We start from the raw sequence: 22,873 nt of genomic DNA, 5'->3' as shown, positions 1-22,873 counted from the left end.
CACCCAGCATACAGCACTTCCACTGCAGCAAGGGATTCTGGGAAATGACATGCAAATGAGCACACAGTGTCACTTTTTTATATATATATATATATATATATATATATGACACCCACATGTATACACACACATTTATCCCTGCACAGTTTTGCAGAAGTGAAATTCCCCAGATTATCGTGAAACACAGGAGGTTAAAAATGTGCTAATGAATATCCGGGCTTAACCCCTTTAATGCGTTGCCCGTCTCTCTCTGAATGCCAAAGGGGTTTGAACAGTTTGCCCGTTATTAACCGCGTAAAGATGCCCCACGTGAGCAGCGTGTTTAGCAGCATCTTGCACACGCCGGGCCTTTGATGCGGTTGCGTTGCCTTCTGCACTCTCCGGCAAGGCAATCGATGCTAAAAGCTACTTGGAGAATGTTCCTCTCCCTTCAGACATCGCTTCCGGTGCTCGCTCGCTGCACGCCTGCCCGTGCCCATCTGTCTTACAACTGACACCGCAGAGCATGCGATGATTCCCCTGTCAGACGTAGCAGGCACTCGGAGAGGGGGCAAGGCTGTAATATGCAGCTCTAATTATCAGCCCAGTGCTCCTCGCTGCCGATCATTTGTCACCCCGAGAAGGGGCGGGTGATTGGGGCGGCTTTAAGCTCCTCGCTGACGGACAGGCGTGCAAAGCGAGGAGCGGCTGGCCTCTCTGGCAGTGAGGGGGTTAATGCGTTCTAAAAAGTCTGTCCTGTTATAATTTAGTTTTTTTTTAAAGAGACAGTCCCATGTAGGATTACAGCGACCTAGCGGCAGTGGTACAGGTAGTCCTCGCTATCCAACGTTTCACTTTACAACGAATGGCGTAGCCAACGCTTTACAATGCCACCCTGTGGGCCGTTACCCGACGCAGGAATGCGTTATCCGACGCTCGCCGCCACTGATTAACATGGGACTCACTTTACAACGGTGTCACTATCCCACGCTACTTCCAGAACGGGTCCCGTTGGATAACCGAGGACCGCCTGTATGTTTAATAGGTTAAATGAAGGGGGTTGACCCCTTATACCCCTCCCCAAACCCCCCTTCCCTCCAAGTATTCAATCTTTGAGTGTTTCCACCGCAAATACTTCTTTCAATGATCTTTATCTGCTCTCTGAGTGATAATCCCGGCTGTCTGTCCTAGCATCTTTGTGCGTTTTCTGGCTCTCCGCTTCTGAAATCATTATGATACCATCGTTAGCCCAAACGATCCACCTGCAGCACCAATAAGCATCCGATAACCGTGAATGAATTTCAGGGGGGGGGGGCCCGGAGGGGGGGGGGGGGGCCCGGAGGGGGGGGGGGGGGGCAGGTAACCAACATCGTTAGTGTAAGGTCCAATCCTACCCAGGCAGCGACTGCACCGAGAAGTTATTCACATTGGTATTCTGGCTGCCGCACGAGAGCGGACTCGTGAGCTTCGTATTCCAGGCGAGCCTGCAACTCTCTGCTCGGGCTATTGGTGGAAACACTCTTTGTACATTGTAATGTGCACATGTTCCAGCTAATTACCTGCAGGCATCACCCATCTCACACACCGAATGGAACAATATTTACACATCCCGAGTGTCGGAGGCCCGGTGATACTCTGCCTCACTGTGCACGGCGGCTTGTTTATTTGCAGAAGGAGAACACGCCAGCTCCCCCACCCACCTGAATGCCTGCTTTAACAGCCGCGTTGGAGGGTAATATTGGGGGGGGGGGGCTTGGGAGCCACGCAGTGTATGAGAGTGTGTGATTAAGTAGCAGGCTGCACTCAGAGTCCAGGCTGTGTTGTTTGTGTTTAATAATCTCAGAGGAGAGGAGGACAATATCCAGCCTGCGGGGAAATTAACTTTACAAGATCTCTGGTTTTTAGCTGCTCTTAGCACAGAGACCTTCCCTCCCCTCTGGACTTCTGGCAAAGGCAGCAAATTGGTAGGACTGCTCCTTTAACCCCTGCGCTGCCAGAGGAGCCAAAGGGGCTAGTCTTCCTTGGCAGTGGGGGTGAATGGAGTCAGAGGTCGAGCTGCCAAGGTCCCCAGGCTTACATGAGCGAGTTTTGGGGCTTCTAGGCCATGGATCGGATTGTAATGGCATAACTCTGAGTTCAGGGACTGAAAACCCAAAGGAGTGCAAGAGTCTACTCTTGGAAGAGAGCCGGACTGCCCTCCACGAGTGAGACTGCCCTCTGAGTAAGGAGTGAGACTACCCTCCAATAAGTGAGGGGTGAGACTGCTCTCCAGTGAGTGAAGAGTAGCGCTGCTTTCCCTTGAGTGAGACTGCTCTCCAGTGAGTGAGTGTACCCTCTAGCCTTCAGGTTCAGTAAGGATGCCGGACTGGATAATTTACACAGCAGTTATGAGAACGACCCTGAAAGAATTCATAATCATAGCCATTTATTCTACCTTCAAGTGCAATTCTGCCTCCCATTTTCTCTGTGATATAAAACCCTACGGGTGATCTCACTATGAACCGAGCAATCAGAACGAGGAAGGGAAATAATCAGACATCCTCGAGGCTGGAATCGCTAGGACCTGAGAGTCACTTACCGTGTGTGGTGTCTTCCAATCGCGCCTGGAGAGCCAGATCTGCCAACTCGCTGAGCAGAGCGATCCCATGGATACCTGAGCTGGGGGCAATGGCGGAGTATTCCGGAGGAAAGAGGCTCCCCTCGTTAGGGAGAGCAGGGAGGTCCCCCAGGGTTATACCGGCTGCTATCAACGTGTCCAATCCGTAAGCGGACTCTTGGAGCCCAGTATGAGCAGGGAGGGAAGGGGCGGAGGGCTCGTGTTCTGCTGCCCCTGTGTCTCCAGATTCCAGTTCCCCAACCTCCTGATTTACTTCTCTGGCGTCGGGACGTGGCTCCTCCACAGTCACTGGAGCCACTGCAGGCCCCTCTGAGATGTTTGACAAGTGTCCGGTTGCTGTGTCCATGAGGTCTCCAGCCTCACTCAGCTTCAGTCCCCGATCCTCCTCCTCCTCACGCAGCAATTCCACCTGTCCCCCATCTTTCCGGCTCTGCTCCGACACCTCCAAACTCCTTCCCGCGACAGCCTCCTCCTGACAGCCCGGCTTCTCGGAGCCCAGCGGACCCTGGCTACTACAGATCTCGCTCAGGTCCGTCTCCCCCAAGCAGGCCAACTCCTGGCTAACCTCCAGCGACCCTCCCGGGACGGGCGTGTCACACGGGGGGTTCTTGGAGGGGGTAAACGTCCTGGACTGCTCGGGCTCTGCCGCAGCCGATGCCGTTTGCATAGTTTTGGTGTCTGCAGGGTCTGCGGAGTGCACATGGTGGGGGGAAGGGGATGTGTAGGCTCGCACAACGTCTGGGTAGGTATATCTAGGAGGGAGATCTGCGAGGAGGAAGAAGAGGAGAATCAACTGGGAAATCAAGGCACAGGGATCAAGCAGCCACCGGCAGAATTGGGCAGAGCAGATGAAATCTATTTATTCTAAGGCCTCGGTTACCCCGTCTGGTCTGGAACCGATTCCTTACAATGAGTAGAAGTCGCACAGGTAATCCTTGTGCCCGGTGCTCACTGCACTTTGTCATCAGCTGGGAAACACAATCAGCTGGTTAAAAATGACACACAAAAAAACCCTGTATAACAAAGCAAGTTATCCACTGAAATGGTGACCCTGAACTAGAGGTCTGTCCAGGCTGTGAAACCGTTCAAAGGAACAAAACTAGAACCGACAGAAGCTTGAGGACCAGAAAGGGTTCTTCTGAAGAGCAGACTCTGAGGTTTCAAACATGATCTAGAACCGTATTACTCAACCTCTGTGGCATGTTGTCCATGGTTGGCCCCTGACTGACCTTGGGGCAACATATCGTGATGTGATTATAGTCATGGCTGATGGAAGAGGAAAGGAGGGCGGGAGAGGAGGAGGGAGGGCAGTTGGGAAATTAAGAGTTAAGGAATCGGTGGCACTATCCCCTACAAGTAATTCATGAATCTGTCTCAGAGAGAGAGAGAGAAGGAGAGAGAGAGAGAGAAGGAGAGAGAGAGAGGAGGAAAGAGAGAGAAAGAGAGAAAAGGAAAGGGAGAGAGAGAGAGAGAGAGATAGAGAGGGAAAGGGAGAGGTAGAGAAAAGAGAGAAGTGAACAGGTCAACCGCTAGTTGGATAAAGGGAGAGATCGCAAGAAAGGGAGGGTAAGTTATTGAAGGGGGAGAAGATAGATGGACAGAAATTGGGGTGGGTGAGAGGAAGGGATTAGACAGTTTTGGAAGATGAATGCAGACAGCGGGGGAATCATTATCCCGGCTGTTTCTCTGGGTGTTTATGCAGCTGACACAGGCTCAGAACCGGGAAATAAATGTTATCACTCAGTCTCGGGAAGCGTCTCTGAAGGTGCCCTGGGCCGGCAGCGTCCCCTCCGGGTTGTCATCGTCACATGGTTATTAATGGCATCCATCCGCCCCTCCTGACAACGCGGGCAGATAAATTGCATCTCCTGCCTCTGGCCCCCTCTCAAGGACTGTTCAAGGAGACTGCGATGACTCCTAACCTTGGGGTTAAGGCAGGGGTGCTCAACTCTGGTCCTCATGCTCTCCCCCCCCCCCCCAACAGGTCAGGTTTTCAGGGGCACAGGCAGCTCAATCAGTCCCTGCTTCAGCACAGGTCGTTCAATCAGTCCCCGCTTCAGCACAGGTGGCTCAATCAGAGGCTCAGTAAGCCACCTGTGCTAAAGCTGGGATATCCTGAAAACCCGCCCCAGTTGGGGAGGAGGGATTGAGGGGGGGGCTTAAGGTCTGGAGATGACACCCCTGGGTTAAGGCGATGGACCTTTGACATTGGATGTCCCACGGTATGACCCAGTCCCGCGTGGATTTCGGCAAGTCATTTTTATACCTTAAAGCAGATTCTCTGCCATACGCGGGGGCGTGCTGATGAAGGGGCCCTGCAGCATGCAAATATGTTTTTAATTTAAAAAGCAATCAATAGTGCCAGTGCAATTCATTTAGAGGGCCGTGTGGATCCCCGCCCCGTTCGGCGTATTCCCATAATACATTGCTGCTGTGCAGAGAGGGCTGCCACACACTGCGTTAACCCGTTCACCGCAGGGCCTTTCTCGCACTAAACAAGGCTAATGCAGCGAGTTGCAGAAGGAGTGAGTTAAGTCTGTTGCGTTCTTATTGCAAGTGAGTGCGGTGCGCCCCAGTAAGAGGGTGCCTTGTACACAGGACTGCGGGAAGTGAGCGGAGCGGAAATGAAGCCCACGCTACCACATAAGAGGGAGGTACTGCACCACTAACCCCATTATCTCCATTTTAATCAATTTGCACATGAAAGTGCACACTGAGCTCCCCCCCGTATACTGGGTATAAATGGAACAGTCTAAGAACGGAGTGCACAGGAAGATACATTGTATCTATATCAGCCGCCTGAGCCAATCAGAGCTCTGCCTTTCTCTGAAGGTTCTACATTATCATGTGTGAGCTTTGCAGAACGAAGCTTTCTGATTGGCCGATCGGTGTCGGAGCCCACTCCTGGCGCTTACCTGGTTCCAGTGATTTGGGGTAGTCTCTGGGGGGCTGCCCCTCCCCCCTCCTTTCCTCTCCGTCCTTCCCCTTGGAGCTCTGCACTGGCACGGGGCTAACGGCCGGGGAGCAGGGCAGCCGGACGGAGCTGGCGTCGGGGCAGGCAGGTAAAGTGCACGGGGCCAGTGGCCGGGGTGTGGGGCATTTGGAGGGGGGTCGCAGGGCGGGCGAGTGGCAGCAGGGAGACAGCCTGGGTTGGGCAGGGGCAGAGGGGGGCCGCAGCAGCAGACTCGACGGGTTGTGGCCCTTGGAAGCGTTTAAGGCGTCTGCTTTGCTGGGGTGCTTCAGGGCCTTGTCTTGGAGGTCCTCAGACTCTATCTGATGGTCCTCTGGCTTCCGCTAGGGAGAGGAGAAAAGGGTTCAATGCTTTGACTCCCCCTGCTGACCCCATCTGGCACCGAAACAGCTAACCACACAGGAACCCTTCCCCGCCATGAAATGGCAGCCATTTTTAAAGTGGCCAATCGCTCGGTCTGGCATACCTGCAGGTGGCTCTGTCTCTGCAGCTCCAGCGCCTGCGCTGCCCTCTGCTGCTGCTGCAGGGCGTACAGCTCCTGTTGCCTTAGAAACTGCGAGCGGGAGTATACCGGCAGCTGTCCTGGGTGCTGGAGGTGGGAGGCAGGCGCTCGGCCCGGGTACATAGGCGGCCACAAAGAAGCCTGATCCATGACATCAGCTGCGGAGGAAGAAATGGCAGGCATACTTAAGAGTGTGAGCTCTTCGGGGCAGGGGACTCCTTTTCCTATTGTCACCACTATGTGTTCCGGTTCTGCCCCGTGTTGCTGCGGTGAAGCACTGTGTACATGGCGGGCGCTGTATATAGATATACATACATACTCCCCCACGGCATGTGGTCGGCAGAGGCAACCAGGACTTTATTGCTATTAATAATAGTAATAATGATGGGGTTTTCTTGCACGACGCGCCTGTGTGCTCAGCGCTGTACACACAGCGTACAATCTAACTGCCGGGTCAGAGACACAGGGAGATAAAGGGCAACACTCTATGAGAGAGTCACTTGAATAGGCTCATCGTGTAGCACCATTTAGTGATTTTGCCCAAAGTGGCGTACCCCAGGTCACCAGTAGCTGGCACTGGTATAACCCAGGATCACCCACTTCCAAGGCAGTGACGTTATAACAGTTGTTCCCTTTTTGTGCATGATATTGTTATGCGTTTCTTTACTGCGCGATCTATCTTATGGCTGCACCAAAACGTTCCATATATTGTCATCGGCATGACAGCGCGAGAGAATAGGTGTCACTCTGCTCTGTGACCTCATGCATAACTGCGGTGCCACCGCGGGGCAGTATAAGTAGAAGAAACCCGTGAGTACGTTCGGTGCTTTCACACCATGCACCCCAGAGGTGGCCGCACCGAGATGAGTGGCGTTCTCTTACCGAGCGGGTGAGGAGCGGTGTGGGGGGAGGGCTCCGGAGGTAGTATGACCAGCTGGGCAGGGGGGTCCTGTGACAGAGGGAACACGGGTTGCATGGCACTAGGCATGGAGGGTGGAAATCCCGGGGGGAGGTTCTGGTGTAAAGCTGGGTGACTGATACCTGGTGAGACATGGAGAGATCAGAAACCAGCTGCAGACCGACAAAGTGATCCGAGACACACACCAGCATCCCGAGACTGCTACCCATATCCTTCTGAGACCACCTACAATCCACTCACACTAAAACCTCCATAGTACCCGAGACTGGCAGTGCCAGGCTTATTATTGTACACAAAGCAGATACTATTGAACAAAGAGAAGCAATGCCATGCTTCTCTCAACACATATTGCCCAAGCAAAGCCTTCGCTGGCACCTGCTAAAGCGCATGCAATCTATGACCCCTCTGCACACAAAGCCGGCAGTGCCCAATTACCCGTGGCACATATACACAGTGCACCAGGAACCCCTTCAGCAGCGGTGCCACGCTCCCCCGGCACATGCGCGGTGTCATCCTGGGTATCTGCCCCTCTGATCCGTTCACTCACCATAAGAATGTCCCCCCATCCAAATGGAGGGACTCCTGGTTCTGGGCAGCCAATGAGGGTGGGTAGGGTGACTGTGTGTGGCGGGGTCACCTCCTAATTGACTGGCTTGGAGGGAGGAGCCGCCGGCGATCATGAGGTGAGGCGTCAGATCTCCGGGGCAACCGCTGGAGGGGTGGATTCTGGCAAATTCCACCAGGTCCTTGTTGTCCCTGGAATGGAAGGAAGAGCGGCACGGAGGGTGTGCAAATTATACATACAACGTGCGTGTGGGGGCAACGTGGCAGCACCCACAGAGAAGAGGATTTGGTGCCCACAGTGTTGGAGTACCAGGGAGGTTAACCATACCGTCGGCACAGGAAAGGTACTCACTGCATTAGAAGGTCCCTCCCGGAGATCCCCAGCCTCTCGTCACACAGGCGGCTCCTCTCCTCGTCTGCGTCCAGGTCAATAACATGCATGGATCGGCCAGCGCCGGCTGTTACATGGAGACAAAAGGAGGCGTGAGCGAGACCGCGCGCGGACACAAGCTTTCTATCTGCCGTGGTGGGATCCAGCGCTACATGGGAGCTCCCAGAGCAGGACAAAGGGCGACAGGATCCCTTCTTTACCCATCGTGGGACAGGTCAGGCTGGCGTTACCGGGTTATCCGTAACGATTCCCTAAATCTGGCCTGGGAGCTTCCTCCGCGTCACAAACAGAAACTTCCTCAGTTTTAGTTCTCCCAACCCGATTCAAAGCAGCAGTGCCCCCAAACCGCCCCCGATTGCCCACCTTCCTTCTAAAAAGACGGGCGCTGGGCATCTTTGCCGAACAGCCAATGAAGAAGGGGGATCTTGCAACGCAGGCAGCGTCCATTTTTATTTAACCCAGTGGGTAAAATTCCCTATGTGTGCGGCCCCTTTTAGGGCTTGAGGGCAGTTTGTCGGGGGCCTCCCTGAAGGAGTTAATAGCCTGGCTTCTCCAGGCCTAGCCAGCTGACTAGACTTCCAGGCCCTCAGCTGGAAGCTGTGTCTCATCAGGGGTTTGGCCCAGAGGCCGGCTAATGAAAGCCATGTGTCGCGAGTGAGCCAAGGGCTTCTGGTAACCCCCGGATCTTCCCTTCCTGCCACTCCCCCTCCCCTTCTGCCCCCCCCAACCACACAGTGACATCACTCTCCATCAGACAGGAACCTCGCGCGCCTCCTCCCACTCACAAAAAACTTCCTCCCGAAGGGATCCACTGTGCAAATCCTGAGTGGGCAGGGTTTGTGGTGTTAGCACTCAGCGCTGGCATGGGCTAGAGGTTTGGGCGCAAGATCTGTGCTTCCACTTGTATTCATTTGAACGTGCCAACCTTATGCCCACATATTGTAGGAACACTCCTGTAGTTGGGTTACCTTTAGACCCTAGCCAGGTAAGCTGGTGGGGGGTATAGAATTCAATCTTTTGTAAATGTGCTAACGTATCGAGACTTGAATACGGGTGTTATGGTAACCTAACACGGAATCAATGTTATGTGCTCTGCTGGCGTAGTGATGTTGGCAGAGGTTAACGCAGCTGTTTGGAAGTAGTTATAGGGTGCGGCTATAGGAGCAGTTAGGGGAGGAGTTATAGGGAGCGGATAGGGGAGGAGTTATAGGGAGCAGTTAGGGGAGGAGATATAGGGAGCGGATAGGGGAGGAGTTATAGGGAAAGGGTATAGGAGCAGTTAGGGGAGGAGTTATAGGAGCAGTTATGGGAGGAGTTATAGGAGCAGTTAGGGTAGGAGTTATAGGAGCAGTCAGGGGAGGAGTTATAGGGAGAGGTCATAGGAGCAGTCAGGGGAGGAGTTATAGGGAGCAGTGAGGGGAGGAGGACCTGGTATGTACCTTTCAGTCCCATGTTAGCCCTGCTCTGCCGGCTGGAATTGGCACCAAAGGATGGCTCGTGGCGATTCCCCGTATCCTTCTGACGTGCTACGGCCACCGCAATACCAACTGGGGGCTGTCGGACTTCCCCATCCCCATGAGATGGCTCGTTCTCCCGGCTCCGGGCACAATCCATCCTCTCCTGCTCCGGCTGGCACTTGCCAGAGTGGAATTTCATTTCTTGGTGGGAGCAGCTGGCCTTCATGTTCCCCAAACCCACGAAGGGGGCCCTCTGCCCCACGATAAGTGCTTGGTTGCTGTACTTCAGCAGGTTTTTCATGGCGGAGACTTCGTTGGTGGGGCCCTGCATTTCCTGGCTCAGGGAGGGGCCCGGGGTCATTAGCGCAGCCTGCTGTAAACTTGTGCTGAAGGGGTCAAGGTACGAGTTCTTCCTCTCCTCGCTGATTGAGATGGGAGGGTCGGTCCATGGGTTCAGATGAGGCCCATTGTAGCCCAGGGAGCTTAGCTCGATGGACTTCCTCTTTCCATCCTGGCCACTTCCTGTCTGCTCCATGTCTGGAGGCCTGTGCTGCTGGTGCCGTATCCTAGCAACCTTCTGAGAAGTTTGGGCCTGGGGGTCCTTGGATGCCCTGTCTAAAGTGCAGCAGGATTGGCTTGTTTTCACACAGTGCGCATCCTGGTGATTGGGGCGGGGGCAGTCCTGCGAGGGAGGCATCTCAAAATACGCCCCCTTCTCCATGGCTCTCTGCATCGCCGGCTCGGAACCCCCGCTGTTCAAGAACTCCAAATTTTTGATCCTGGCGGCTGTGTTCTGGTGCCACTCCGGCCTCCTCTCCCCTTTAGCCTCGGCTTTCAGGTGGGAGAATGTGTTGCCGTAAGACCCCGTGTGGTGCGGGTCAGAGTTCATCTCGTGACTCCTGTCCTTTCCCTCACCCCTGTCCACGTGGCAGCTCTCCGGGGTCACCTGAAAAGGCCGGCTTTTGTCGGTGAAGTGCCCCACGGAAGGCACGAACGTGGGCCTGCCCATCTTCAGCTCTCGGCCAGTTTTGTCCTGCAAAGAACACACCGCGTCCGGGTTGGAATGGAGCTGGAGACAGGGGAATGAGCCAGACGAGGTGTTGAGCGGGGCGGGAATGCTGGGGAGGTTGGACTGTACAGTGTAGGACACGGAGTGGTGAAGCATCTGTCTCCTCTCTAGGCACTCGCTGTACGGCTGCTGGGGTTCGTGCTGGGGATACGCCCGGTCGGACCTCATCATGTCTTTGGCACATCGGCTCTGGCCCATGCCGCTCCCTTGACGGGGCATCCCCACCCCACCTGTGCAGCTCGATAGCATCACTTTGCCGGGGTCCCCATTTAGCACCTTGGAGGTCATCAGGCAAGAGTTGAGATGCTTGTTCCGGTTCTCGCACGAGCCTCTCTGGTGTATATCCTCCTTGCAATGGTTGTCCAGGGAGATGGGCAGCACCGCTTTCTGCCGGTCCTTCCCCTCCTCCTCCAGGTGCCTCTCCTTGAGGTCCCCCTTGCTCATCTTCTCCTTGCTGAGGTCAGAGACCCCCAGGAAGCGGTCTGCATCCTTGGGAACTTTCTGCAGGTGGCTGTTCTCTCTGTCCCGGCTGCAGGAGCCAATGGGGTGACCTGGAGCTGCCCGCGCTATGCTGGGGAAGTTGTGATTGGCCGACAGGAGGGTGGGTTGGGCTGGCAGGTTCCGCAAATAGAAATTATCTGCAATAGAAGGAGTCAGGGAATGAGTGTGTGGGAGAAACAAACATGGATCCACTGGTTAGGGAGAGAACAGTGAAAAGGAACCGAGAGAGGAAGAAAAACATTTAGGGATCAGGGACGGTTAAAAATACTCAAATCTGTCAACACATACAGAAGATGCAAAAGCAGTCAGCCATCTTTCCTGCCATTTCTGTAACATACAAAAGACAGGGGAGCCCAATGCCACACCCAATTAACAAAACATATAAAGTAATAAGTATAAAGTTTAAATACTTTAATAATAATAATAATATTTACTTGGTTATTTAGTTAAACCCTTTGGCCAAAGCGTCATAAGCCTGCATACCAACGTCAAGGTATAACCAAAATTAATGCAGGTCCTAACACTACACTGTGAACCCTCCCCCTTTACCTCTGTATGAGGGGAAGGAACCGTAGTAGGTCCTGTTCTTTGCAGCAAAGGGAAAAGACCTCCCAAGTTAAAAAGAGGAGGAGTGAGCTCTGGGGGGAGGTGAGGAGGAGTGAGCTCTGAGGGGAGGTGAGGAGGAGTGAGCTCCTGGGGGGAGGTGAGGAGGAGTGAGTTCTGGGGGGAGGTGAGGAGGAGTGAGCTCTGCGGGGAGGTGAGGAGGAGTGAGCTCCTGGGGGGAGGTGAGGAGGAGTGAGCTCTGGGGGGAGGTGAGGAGGAGTGAGCTCTGGGGGGAGGTGAGGAGGAGTGAGCTCTGGGGGGAGGTGACGAGGACTGAGCTCCTGGGGGGAGGTGAGGAGGAGTGAGCTCTGTGGAGAGGTGAGGAGGAGTGAGCTCTGGGGGGAGGTGAGGAGGAGTGAGCTCTGGGGGGAGGTGAGGAGTGAGCTCTGGGGGGAGGTGAAGAGGAGTCAGCTCTGGGGGGAGGTGAGGAGGAGTGAGCTTTGGGGGGAGGTGAGGAGGAGTGAGCTCTGGGGGGAGGTGAGGAGTGAGCTCTGGGGGGGGGGTGAGGAGGAGTGAGCTCCTGGGGGGAGGTGAGGAGGAGTGAGCTCCTGGGGGGAGGTGAGGAGGAGTGAGCTCTGGGGGTAGGTGAGGAGGAGTGAGCTCTGGGGGAGGTGAGGAGTGAGCTCTGGGGGGAGGTGAGGAGGAGTGAGCTCTGGGGGGAGGTGAGGAGGAGTGAGCTCTGGGGGGGGGGTGAGGAGGAGTGAGCTCCTGGGGGGAGGTGAGGAGGAGTGAGCTCTGGGGGGAGGTGAGGAGTGAGCTCCTGGGGGGAGGTGAGGAGGAGTGAGCTCTGGGGAGAGGTGAGGAGGAGTGAGCTCTGGGGGGAGGTGAGGAGGAGTGAGCTCTGGGGGGAGGTGAGGAGGAGTGAGCTCTGAGGGGAGGTGAGGAGGAGTGAGCTCTGGGGGGAGGTGAGGAGGAGTGAGCTCTGGGGGGAGGTGAGGAGGAGTGAGCTCCTGGGGGGGAGGTGAGGAGGAGTGAGCTCTGGGGGGAGGTGAGGAGGAGTGAGCTCTGGGGGGAGGTGAGGAGGAGTGAGCTCTGGGGGGAGGTGAGGAGGAGTGAGCTCTGGGGGGAGGTGAGGAGTGAGCTCTGGGGGGAGGTGAGGAGGAGTGAGCTCCTGGGGGGAGGTGAGGAGGAGTGAGCCCTGGGGGGAGGTGAGGAGGAGTGAGCTCTGGGGGGAGGTGAGGAGGAGTGAGCTCTGGGGGGAGGTGAGGAGGAGTGAGCTCTGGGGGGAGGTGAGGAGGAGTGAGCTCTGGGGGGAGGTGAGGAGGTGTGAGCTCTGGGGGGAGGTGAGGAGGAGTGAGCTTCTGGGGGGAGGTGAGGAGGAGTGAGCTCCTGGGGGGAGGTGAGGAGGAGTGAGCTCTGGGGGGAGGTGAGGAGGAGTGAGCTCTGGGGGGAGGTGAGGAGTGAGCTCATGGGGGAGGTGAGGAGGCGTGAGCTCTGGGGGGAGGTGAGGAGGAGTGAGCTCTGGGGGGAGGTGAGGAGGAGTGAGCCCCCCCCCCCCCCCCCCCGGTCACGGTGAGTTGGGCCGGTAATATACTGCACCGCATTAGTAAAACACACACAGGGGAGGAGGCATTGCGTTCCCACTGTACTGTCTCTCCCGAACCGTCAGGAGGTTAGGGGAAGGGACCTGCCATGGGACGGGCTGCCTCTCACTGGGTCCTTGGATTAGGGGGGGGGAACCACATTACTGTGAAAGACGAGATCCCACTTAGGAAGCGCCTCTGTCAGCACTGGGGCAGGGAGAGGGATGGGGGTCTCGCGAAATCCGCCAGGCTGGGTCCCAGCGCTTGGGTTTCACTAGGGGGACGATTCCCACCCCCCCCAACCCCCCACCTGTTCTCATCCGAACAGTCAAAATATAACATTTAATGGAGACAAATTGCAAGCCAGAGGCAGAAACAATGCGATGAGGTCTTCACTTAGCTGGCAGGGATGCAGGAAACGGCTTTATTAGAGAAGTTTATATTCCAGGCCCCCCCCCAACTAAAAATGAACATGCAGCAATATATGTGGACACGGAGTATCAACATAAACGTTCAATCACCCAATGCTCTTATTCTGTAGAGCACAAAACGGAAACCCTTTGCATGCAATGGCCGTTTCCAACCCGACGTTTAAGGCTCGCTCCCCCATCTTGTTTATTGAGAAGCTATAGCCCTGGGGTAGCTAACTCCAGTCCTCAAGGGCCACCAACAGGTCAGGTTTTCAGGATATTCCTGCTTCAGCACAGGTGGCTCAATCAGTGGCTCAGTCATAATGGCTAAGCCACCTGTGCTGAAGGAGGGATATTCTGAAAACCTGACCTGTTGGTGGCCCATGAGGACTGGAGTTGCCCCCCCCCCCCCGCCCTTGCTATAGTCCCACCCCCTTGCCTGGTCTGCCTCAATGATGTTGTGTTGGCTTCCAAAACGTCTCCTCTCAAACAGCTACTGCTACTGGGTATGGGAAGTGTGAAGTCATACCCGGCAACGTTGTAGATTGCAGCACACTCATGTTTCAGGAGGAGGGGACGGTCTGGCTGAGCCAGGCGTACAGTCATGTCATGTCACTGCGCAGATGTGTTTTTATGATCACAGTTATTGCACTGGTGATTTGTCACATTGTAAAACGCCAAGCCCTTTGGGTAACCCGGTTTTGCTTAATATACTTAACCCTTCACGCTGCCAGATGTGCCTGCCCGGCATTACACAAGAGGCACGAGGTTACCCAACACCTCTCATGCCCTGTAACTGCTCAGCGAATACAAAGGGGGCGATTCTCAGGGTCCCATGCGCAGAGAAGGGCGGGGGGGCCGCGTGTGTCCTTTCTTCCATGTATAACACGGGAGGGAGAGGGGGCCGGGGGGCCGAGATGTTACAAACTTTCCAACCTCTCAGGGTCGGGTAGAGCACGGGCGCGCAAACTTGTCAGTCTGCACCCACTTGCCTTCTCTCCCGCCTCCCCCCCCCCCCGCTCGCGCCCCCCTCCTTACCTTGTCGTCGGCGCCAAATGACGCTGTGGGGGTGACGTGACCCCCACAGCGTCATTTGACGCCACACGGCGACGCATCGCCATGGGCAAGGTAAGGGAAGTTGCAGAGGCCCCTGGCATTTAATTTAAATGCCTGGGGGAAGAGCGCGGGGCCTCTGCAACTGCCGCAGCACCCCCTGGAAAATCATGCAACCCCCAATTTGCGCCCCCCTGGGGTAAGAGGTAGGACCAGGTGAAGGACCCTGAGACGCTGGAAATCTTGTAACATATGAGTGACGTGGTTTCTTACCCCCCCTCCCCCTCCCCTCCCCCTCCCCCTTTGTTACTAAATGTTTCATACGGGGCGGCATTTTTGTCTCCATTTTGCTTTTCCACGGGGCCGGCTTCCTTCTCCTCCTATCCCTCCTGGCATAGGATTCTCAGATTAGCGAGGGATTAGCGCGGCATTCCAAGCCGCACAAGCCGCACGTGGAGAAGGTTTAAGTAAACTCAGGTCAGAGAGAAATTCAAGTCCAGTCCTGTTGTTTTAGCTTATGACTTTGCAAAGAAAAAACAGCGCGCAGAGGCAAGTGGGGGGAAAAAACCCGGAGCCTGGCGCGCAGGACGTGCCGTGGGACTGCCACCTCCACGGATATAACGTCCACTTAGGCTGCGTCCGTGGAAGCACCGACAGCGCTCCTCCGCGCTGACGCGGAGGCTCGCCTGCTCAATCCGGAGCGATTGTATGGACTTGCAGGCGAGCCAGCGTGCGCGATCGGGAGGCGGAGCACTGACGTCACTGGGCCAATAGCCCGCGAAGCGCCGACGTTAACGTGCCGACATCGTGACGCTGCTCGGCTGTGATTGGAGGTTTTCAGCCGACAGCGCGCTCAGAAACAGGTTCTGCTGTCGGCTGAAAATCCCTGCGCCTCAGCACGCCTGCGGACGCTCGCGGGAGCCCCCCCTCAAGACATCCTCATTGAGGATGACGGGGCTCATCGCGGAGCATCCGCACGGCTCAGCGCTGCCTGTCCTGTTTTCAGCCGCACATCACGTCCAGAAACAGGTCTCATTACGACATCAATACAACAACACTTCATTGGCAAACCTTGGCATAAAAGGAGACCGGTGCAGCAGCATGGATGCTGCCTGGATGTATGTTGAGATTGGCCACGCGTGTGTTGGGAAGCGTGTGTTGGGAAGCGTGTGCAAGTTTGTTTTTAAAAAGTGGCCAAATCTGTCTTTGTGTTGTCGCCCCCCCCCACCCCCCCGCCCTTTAAATTACAAGTGTTCAAACTGGTCAGATCTCCGCAGTCATTCACAAACGTTTCACCCGTCAGAGAAGCCTCGCGGACCTCCGCTTGCGCCGCGCCAGATGACTAAAAAGGTCAAAAGCCGGCGGCGTCAAATTAAATCGCGGCCGCCTCAGACTATAAATAAAACCGCTCCGATCAACGGGCGAGGTGGCAGAATACGCGCACACACAAAGGGGGAGACGGGCGCAGCGGGAAGAGCCACGTACGTGGCGTGGTTCGTGCGCGTGGGAGGACACGCACTGTATAGCACAGGTTAGGGGGGCTCAACTGCAGTCCTCAAGGGCCACCAGGTCATGTTTTCAGGATATCCCTGCTTCAGCACAGGTGGCTCAATCAGTCCCTGCTTCAGCACAGGTGGCTCAATCAGTCCCTGCTTTGGCACAGGTGGCTCAATCAGTGGCTCAGTGAGCCACCTGTGCTGAAGCAGGGGTATCCTGAAAATCTGACCCTGGAAGACTGCAGTCGGCACCCCCCCACCTGGCACAGACCCTAAAATATCTTTCTCACACTGACACACATTCCAGTTTCCATCCCGCACCGTTCATTCCCCAGGCCTCTCTGGCAGTGTAGGGGTCCATGCTCCCGTTACGGGGCGTGTGATAATAATTGGGGGGGGGGGGGGGGTCGCCGCCGATACTCGGGGGAGGGGGGCTGGCGCTGCACACTTGCCTTTCTGCGACTCGTAGAACCGGTGCTGTCCGTATAAGACGTTGCTGTTTCCGTGGTCCAGGTGGCTCATGGGTAGGAAAGTGGACGCCAGGCTGGCAGAGAAGCGAGGGTAACCTGAGGGGGGGGAAGGGGCGACAAAATAAAAGAGGCACATTGTCACCAAGACATCACAGACCGTGACAAAGAGACAGCTACGGATCAAACTCCCCGAGCGGCCCAAAAAACAGCATCAGATTTATCACCAAGGTGGGAGTTATTCTTGGGTAATTCCTGTGCCGTTTTGTGCATTTCATTTGCAGCCCTGAAACTTGGATGATATATGCGCCCCAGACACCGAGAACACGCGCGGTACTCCGCCCGTTACACGGCACACGTGGTAACTCCGCTGGGTCAGCGGCGGGAGCCATTTCTTCTGCCTAACGACCTGCAGCTAACGTTCGCACGTTCCTCACAGTTGATGAAGCCACAAGTGGAAAGGGGCCGTGGTGCGGAAAAGCAAACGCTTATTGGCCTCGATACAAAGGCCGCGCTAATTATTATTCTTTCTTACGTGTCGTTACTAGAACTCCCAGTCTGCACATTCGGTTATTAGGCACATGGAGGAGGGGAGAGCTGCCGGTGTCTGTGTGTTACGATGGGAGAGGTGTATGTGCCCCTGATGTCTGTGTATTAGGAGGGGGTGAAAAGTATGTGTCCCTGTATTAGGGGGGGGGGGCTGAGAGGTATGTGTCCCTGTATTAGGGGGAGGGGGGGTGAGAGGTGTCTGTCTCTGTATCAGGGGTGGAGGGGTATGTGTCCCTGTATTAGGGGGGGGTGAGAGGTGTCTGTCTCTGTATCAGGGGTGGAGGGGTATGTGTCCCTGTATTAGGGGGGGGGGGGTGAGAGATGTCTGTCTCTGCATCAGGGGTGGAGGGGTATGTGTCCCTGTATTAAAGGAAGCAAATGAGAGGAATATGTCCCTGTATTAGGGGGGGAGGTTGAGAGGAATGTATCCTTGTATTAGGGAGGATGAGAGGTATGTGTCCCTGTATTAGGGGGGTGAGGGGTATGTGTCCCTGTATTAGGGGGGGTGAGGGGTATGTGTTCCTGTATTAGTGGGGGGTGAGAGGCATGTGTCCCAGTATTGTGGGGAGAGGTATATGTCCCTGTATTAGTGGGGGGTGGGGTGGGAGGTGAGAGGTATCGGTCTCTGTATTAGGGGTGAGGGGGGAGAGTGGTGTCAGTCCCTGTATTAGGGGGGGAGAGGTATGAGTCTCTGTATTGGAGGGCGGGAGAGGTATGAGTCTCTGTATTAGGGGGGTGAATGGTATCTGTCCCTGTATTGGGAGGGGTGAGAGGTATGTGTCCCTGTATTAGGGGGGGTGAGAGGTACGTGTCTCTGTATTAGGGGTGAGGAGGGTGAGAGGTATGTGTTTCTGTATTAGGGTTGAGGAAGGTGAGAGGTATGTGTCCCTGTATTAGGGGGTGAGAGGTACGTGTCCCTGTATTAGGAGGGTGAGAGGTATGTCTCTCTGTATTAGGGGTGAGGAGGGTGAGAGGTATGTGTCCCTGTATTAGGGGGTGAGAGGTATGTGTCCCTGTATTAGGGGGTGACAGGTAGGTGTCTCTGTATTAGGAGGGTGAGAGGTATGTGTCTCTGTATTAGGAGGGTGAGAGGTATGTGTCTCTGTATTAGGAGGGTGAGAGGTATCTGTCTCTGAATTAGGAGGGTGAGATTTGTGTCTCTGTATTAGGAGGGTGAGAGGTATTTGTCCCTGTATTAGGAGGGTGAGAGGTAGGTGTCCATGTATTAGGAGGGTGAGAGGTATGTGTCCCTGTATTAGGGGGTGAGAGGTAGGTGTCCCTGTATTAGGAGAGTGAGAGGTAGGTGTCCCTGTATTAGGGGGTGAGAGGTAGATGGCCCTGTATTAGGAGGGTAAGAGGTAGGTGTCCCTGTATTAGGGGCTGAGAGGTAGGTGGCCCTGTATTAGGAGGGTGAGAGGTTGGTGTCCCTGTATTAGGGGGTGAGAGGTAGGTGTCCCTGTATTAGGAGGGTGAGAGGTATGTGTCCCTGTATTAGGAGGGTGAGAGGTAGGTGGCCCTGTATTAGGAGGGTGAGAGGTATGTGTCCCTGTATTAGGAGGGTGAGAGGTAGGTGGCCCTGTATTAGGAGGGTGAGAGGTAGGTGTCCCTGTATTAGGGGGTGAGAGGTAGGTGGCCCTGTATTAGGAGGGTGAGAGGTAGGTGTCCCTGTATTAGGGGGTGAGAGGTGGGTGGCCCTGTATTAGGAGGGTGAGAGGTAGGTGGCCCTGTATTAGTAGGGTGAGAGGTAGGTGGCCCTGTATTAGGAGGGTGAGAGGTAGGTGGCCCTGTATTAGGAGGGTGAGAGGTAGGTGTCGCTGTATTAGGATGGCTGTAAGATACAGGATGTCCCTAGCAGTAAAGCACCCTGGTATTCCTCTGACCTGCAGGGGGTGCTCTCTATCGGGGAGGGGGGCTGCCGGAGAGGAGCTAGCCTCTTGTTAAATTGCTGCAGCTGTCTCATTTAATTACTTGTTGTTAAAAGACTTTTACTGGCCTTCATTTAAGTAAACACCAGTCAGTAAATTCCTCTGCCCCAGATGCCCCATTCCCACGTGTAACCTCCTGCTGACCCTCACTGCATCCTCTGCCTCCCAGCACGTTCCCTGGCACCTTCTCTGGGGGGATATGAAAGGTGAACAACCGCTCAGACGTCCTCCCAGTGCCCACTCTCCAACCTGTTACACCGAGGCACGGTCTCCCAGTGCCCACTCTCCAACCTGTTACACCGAGGCCTCGTCTCCCAGTGCCCACTCTCCAACCTGTTACACCGAGGCCTGGTCTCCCAGTGCCCACTCTCCAACCTGTTACACCGAGGCCTGGTCTCCCAGTGCCCACTCTCCAACCTGATACACAGAGGCCTGGTCTCCCAGTGCCCACTCTCCAACCTGTTACACCGAGGCCTGGTCTCCCAGTGCCCACTCTCCAACCTGTTACACCGAGGCCTGGTCTCCCAGTGCCCACTCTCCAACCTATTACACCGAGGCCTGGTCTCCCAGTGCCCACTCTCCAACCTGATACACCGAGGCCTGGTCTCCCAGTGCCCTCTCCAACCTGTTACACCGAGGCCTGGTCTCCCAGTGCCCACTCTCCAACCTGATACACCCAGGCCTGGTCTCCCAGTGCCCACTCTCCAACCTGATACCCCGAGGTCTGGTCTCCCAGTGCCCACTCTCCAACCTATTACACCGAGGCACGGTCTCCCAGTGCCCACTCTCCAACCTGTTACACCGAGGCCTGGTCTCCCAGTGCCCACTCTCCAACCTATTACACCGAGGCCTGGTCTCCCAGTGCCCACTCTCCAACCTATTACACCGAGGCCTGGTCTCCCAGTGCCCACTCTCCAACCTATTACACCGAGGCCTGGTCTCCCAGTGCCCACTCTCCAACCTGTTACACCGAGGCCTGGTCTCCCAGTGCCCACTCTCCAACCTGATACACCGAGGCCTGGTCTCCCAGTGCCCACTCTCCAACCTGTTACACCGAGGCCTGGTCTCCCAGTGCCCACTCTCCAACCTGTTACACCGAGGCCTGGTCTCCCAGTGCCCACTCTCCAACCTGTTACACCGAGGCCTGGTCTCCCAGTGCCCACTCTCCAACCTGAAACACCGAGGCCTGGTCTCCCAGTGCCCACTCTCCAACCTGTTACACCGAGGTCTGGTCTCCCAGTGCCCACTCTCCAACCTGATACACCGAGGCACGGTCTCCCAGTGCCCACTCTCCAACCTATTACACCGAGGCCTGGTCTCCCAGTGCCCACTCTCCAACCTGTTACACCGAGGCCTGGTCTCCCAGTGCCCACTCTCCAACCTATTACACCGAGGCCTGGTCTCCCAGTGCCCACTCTCCAACCTATTACACCGAGGCCTGGTCTCCCAGTGCCCACTCTCCAACCTGATACACCGAGGCCTGGTCTCCCAGTGCCCACTCTCCAACCTGTTACACCGAGGCCTGGTCTCCCAGTGCCCACTCTCCAACCTGTTACACCGAGGCACGGTCTCCCAGTGCCCACTCTCCAACCTATTACACCGAGGCACGGTCTCCCAGTGCCCACTCTCCAACCTGTTACACCGAGGCCTGGTCTCCCAGTGCCCACTCTCCAACCTATTACACCGAGGCCTGGTCTCCCAGTGCCCACTCTCCAACCTATTACACCGAGGCCTGGTCTCCCAGTGCCCACTCTCCAACCTGTTACACCGAGGCCTGGTCTCCCAGTGCCCACTCTCCAACCTGTTACACCGAGGCCTGGTCTCCCAGTGCCCACTCTCCAACCTGTTACACCGAGGCACGGTTTCCCAGTGCCCACTCTCCAACCTGTTACACCGAGGCCTGGTCTCCCAGTGCCCACTCTCCAACCTATTACACCGAGGCACGGTCTCCCAGTGCCCACTCTCCAACCTGTTACACCGAGGCCTGGTCTCCCAGTGCCCACTCTCCAACCTGTTACACCGAGGCCTGGTCTCCCAGTGCCCACTCTCCAACCTGATACACCGAGGCCTGGTCTCCCAGTGCCCACTCTCCAACCTGATACACAGAGGCCTGGTCTCCCAGTGCCCACTCTCCAACCTATTACACCGAGGCCTGGTCTCCCAGTGCCCACTCTCCAACCTGATACACCGAGGCCTGGTCTCCCAGTGCCCTCTCCAACCTGTTACACCGAGGCCTGGTCTCCCAGTGCCCACTCTCCAACCTGATACACCGAGGCCTGGTCTCCCAGTGCCCACTCTCCAACCTGATACCCCGAGGTCTGGTCTCCCAGTGCCCACTCTCCAACCTATTACACCGAGGCACGGTCTCCCAGTGCCCACTCTCCAACCTATTACACCGAGGCCTGGTCTCCCAGTGCCCACTCTCCAACCTATTACACCGAGGCCTGGTCTCCCAGTGCCCACTCTCCAACCTGTTACACCCAGGCCTGGTCTCCCAGTGCCCACTCTCCAACCTGTTACACCGAGGCCTGGTCTCCCAGTGCCCACTCTCCAACCTGTTACACCGAGGTCTGGTCTCCCAGTGCCCACTCTCCAACCTGATACACCGAGGTCTGGTCTCCCAGTGCCCACTCTCCAACCTGATACCCCGAGGTCTGGTCTCCCAGTGCCCACTCTCCAACCTATTACACCGAGGCACGGTCTCCCAGTGCCCACTCTCCAACCTGTTACACCGAGGCCTGGTCTCCCAGTGCCCACTCTCCAACCTGTTACACCGAGGCCTGGTCTCCCAGTGCCCACTCTCCAACCTATTACACCGAGGCACGGTCTCCCAGTGCCCACTCTCCAACCTGATACCCCGAGGTCTGGTCTCCCAGTGCCCACTCTCCAACCTATTACACCGAGGCACGGTCTCCCAGTGCCCACTCTCCAACCTGTTACACCGAGGCCTGGTCTCCCAGTGCCCACTCTCCAACCTATTACACCGAGGCCTGGTCTCCCAGTGCCCACTCTCCAACCTATTACACCGAGGCCTGGTCTCCCAGTGCCCACTCTCCAACCTGTTACACCGAGGCCTGGTCTCCCAGTGCCCACTCTCCAACCTGTTACACCGAGGCCTGGTCTCCCAGTGCCCACTCTCCAACCTGTTACACCGAGGCACGGTTTCCCAGTGCCCACTCTCCAACCTGATACACCGAGGCCTGGTCTCCCAGTGCCCACTCTCCAACCTGTTACACCGAGGCCTGGTCTCCCAGTGCCCACTCTCCAACCTGTTACACCGAGGCCTGGTCTCCCAGTGCCCACTCTCCAACCTGTTACACCGAGGCACGGTCTCCCAGTGCCCACTCTCCAACCTATTACACCGAGGCCTGGTCTCCCAGTGCCCACTCTCCAACCTGTTACACCGAGGCCTGGTCTCCCAGTGCCCACTCTCCAACCTGTTACACCGAGGCCTGGTCTCCCAGTGCCCACTCTCCAACCTGTTACACCGAGGCCTGGTCTCCCAGTGCCCACTCTCCAACCTGTTACACCGAGGCCTGGTCTCCCAGTGCCCACTCTCCAACCTGTTACACCGAGGCCTGGTCTCCCAGTGCCCACTCTCCAACCTGTTACACCGAGGCCTGGTCTCCCAGTGCCCACTCTCCAACCTGTTACACCGAGGCCTGGTCTCCCAGTGCCCACTCTCCAACCTGTTACACCGAGGCACGGTTTCCCAGTGCCCACTCTCCAACCTGATACACCGAGGCCTGGTCTCCCAGTGCCCACTCTCCAACCTGTTACACCGAGGCCTGGTCTCCCAGTGCCCACTCTCCAACCTATTACACCGAGGCCTGGTCTCCCAGTGCCCACTCTCCAACCTATTACACCGAGGCCTGGT

General features: G+C 56.2%; 1 protein-coding gene across 2 annotated transcripts in view; it reads right to left on the bottom strand.

Annotated features, from left to right (window-relative positions):
• Positions 1-16,942, bottom strand: part of BAHCC1 (BAH domain and coiled-coil containing 1) — a 54,199-nt gene extending 37,257 nt beyond the window's left edge. The window contains exons 1-8 of one of the 2 annotated variants that reach the window (XM_075580059.1): positions 16,508-16,942; positions 9,383-11,107; positions 7,905-8,010; positions 7,536-7,744; positions 6,952-7,110; positions 6,034-6,227; positions 5,512-5,890; positions 2,558-3,361 (exon numbers count right to left, since the gene is read on the bottom strand). In XM_075580059.1, coding sequence (XP_075436174.1) covers positions 2,558-3,361; positions 5,512-5,890; positions 6,034-6,227; positions 6,952-7,110; positions 7,536-7,744; positions 7,905-8,010; positions 9,383-11,107; positions 16,508-16,661 — 3,730 coding nt within the window. In that variant the 5' untranslated portion in view covers positions 16,662-16,942. The remainder of the gene's footprint in view (positions 1-2,557; positions 3,362-5,511; positions 5,891-6,033; positions 6,228-6,951; positions 7,111-7,535; positions 7,745-7,904; positions 8,011-9,382; positions 11,108-16,507) is intronic. The other variant, XM_075580058.1, reaches the window with a different exon arrangement.
• Positions 16,943-22,873: the final 5,931 nt, after the last annotated feature.

Source organism: Ascaphus truei, chromosome 22 (assembly GCF_040206685.1).
Source record: "Ascaphus truei isolate aAscTru1 chromosome 22, aAscTru1.hap1, whole genome shotgun sequence".
Lineage (NCBI taxonomy): Eukaryota > Metazoa > Chordata > Amphibia > Anura > Ascaphidae > Ascaphus > Ascaphus truei.
This window is presented reverse-complemented; position numbering and strand designations above follow the sequence as displayed.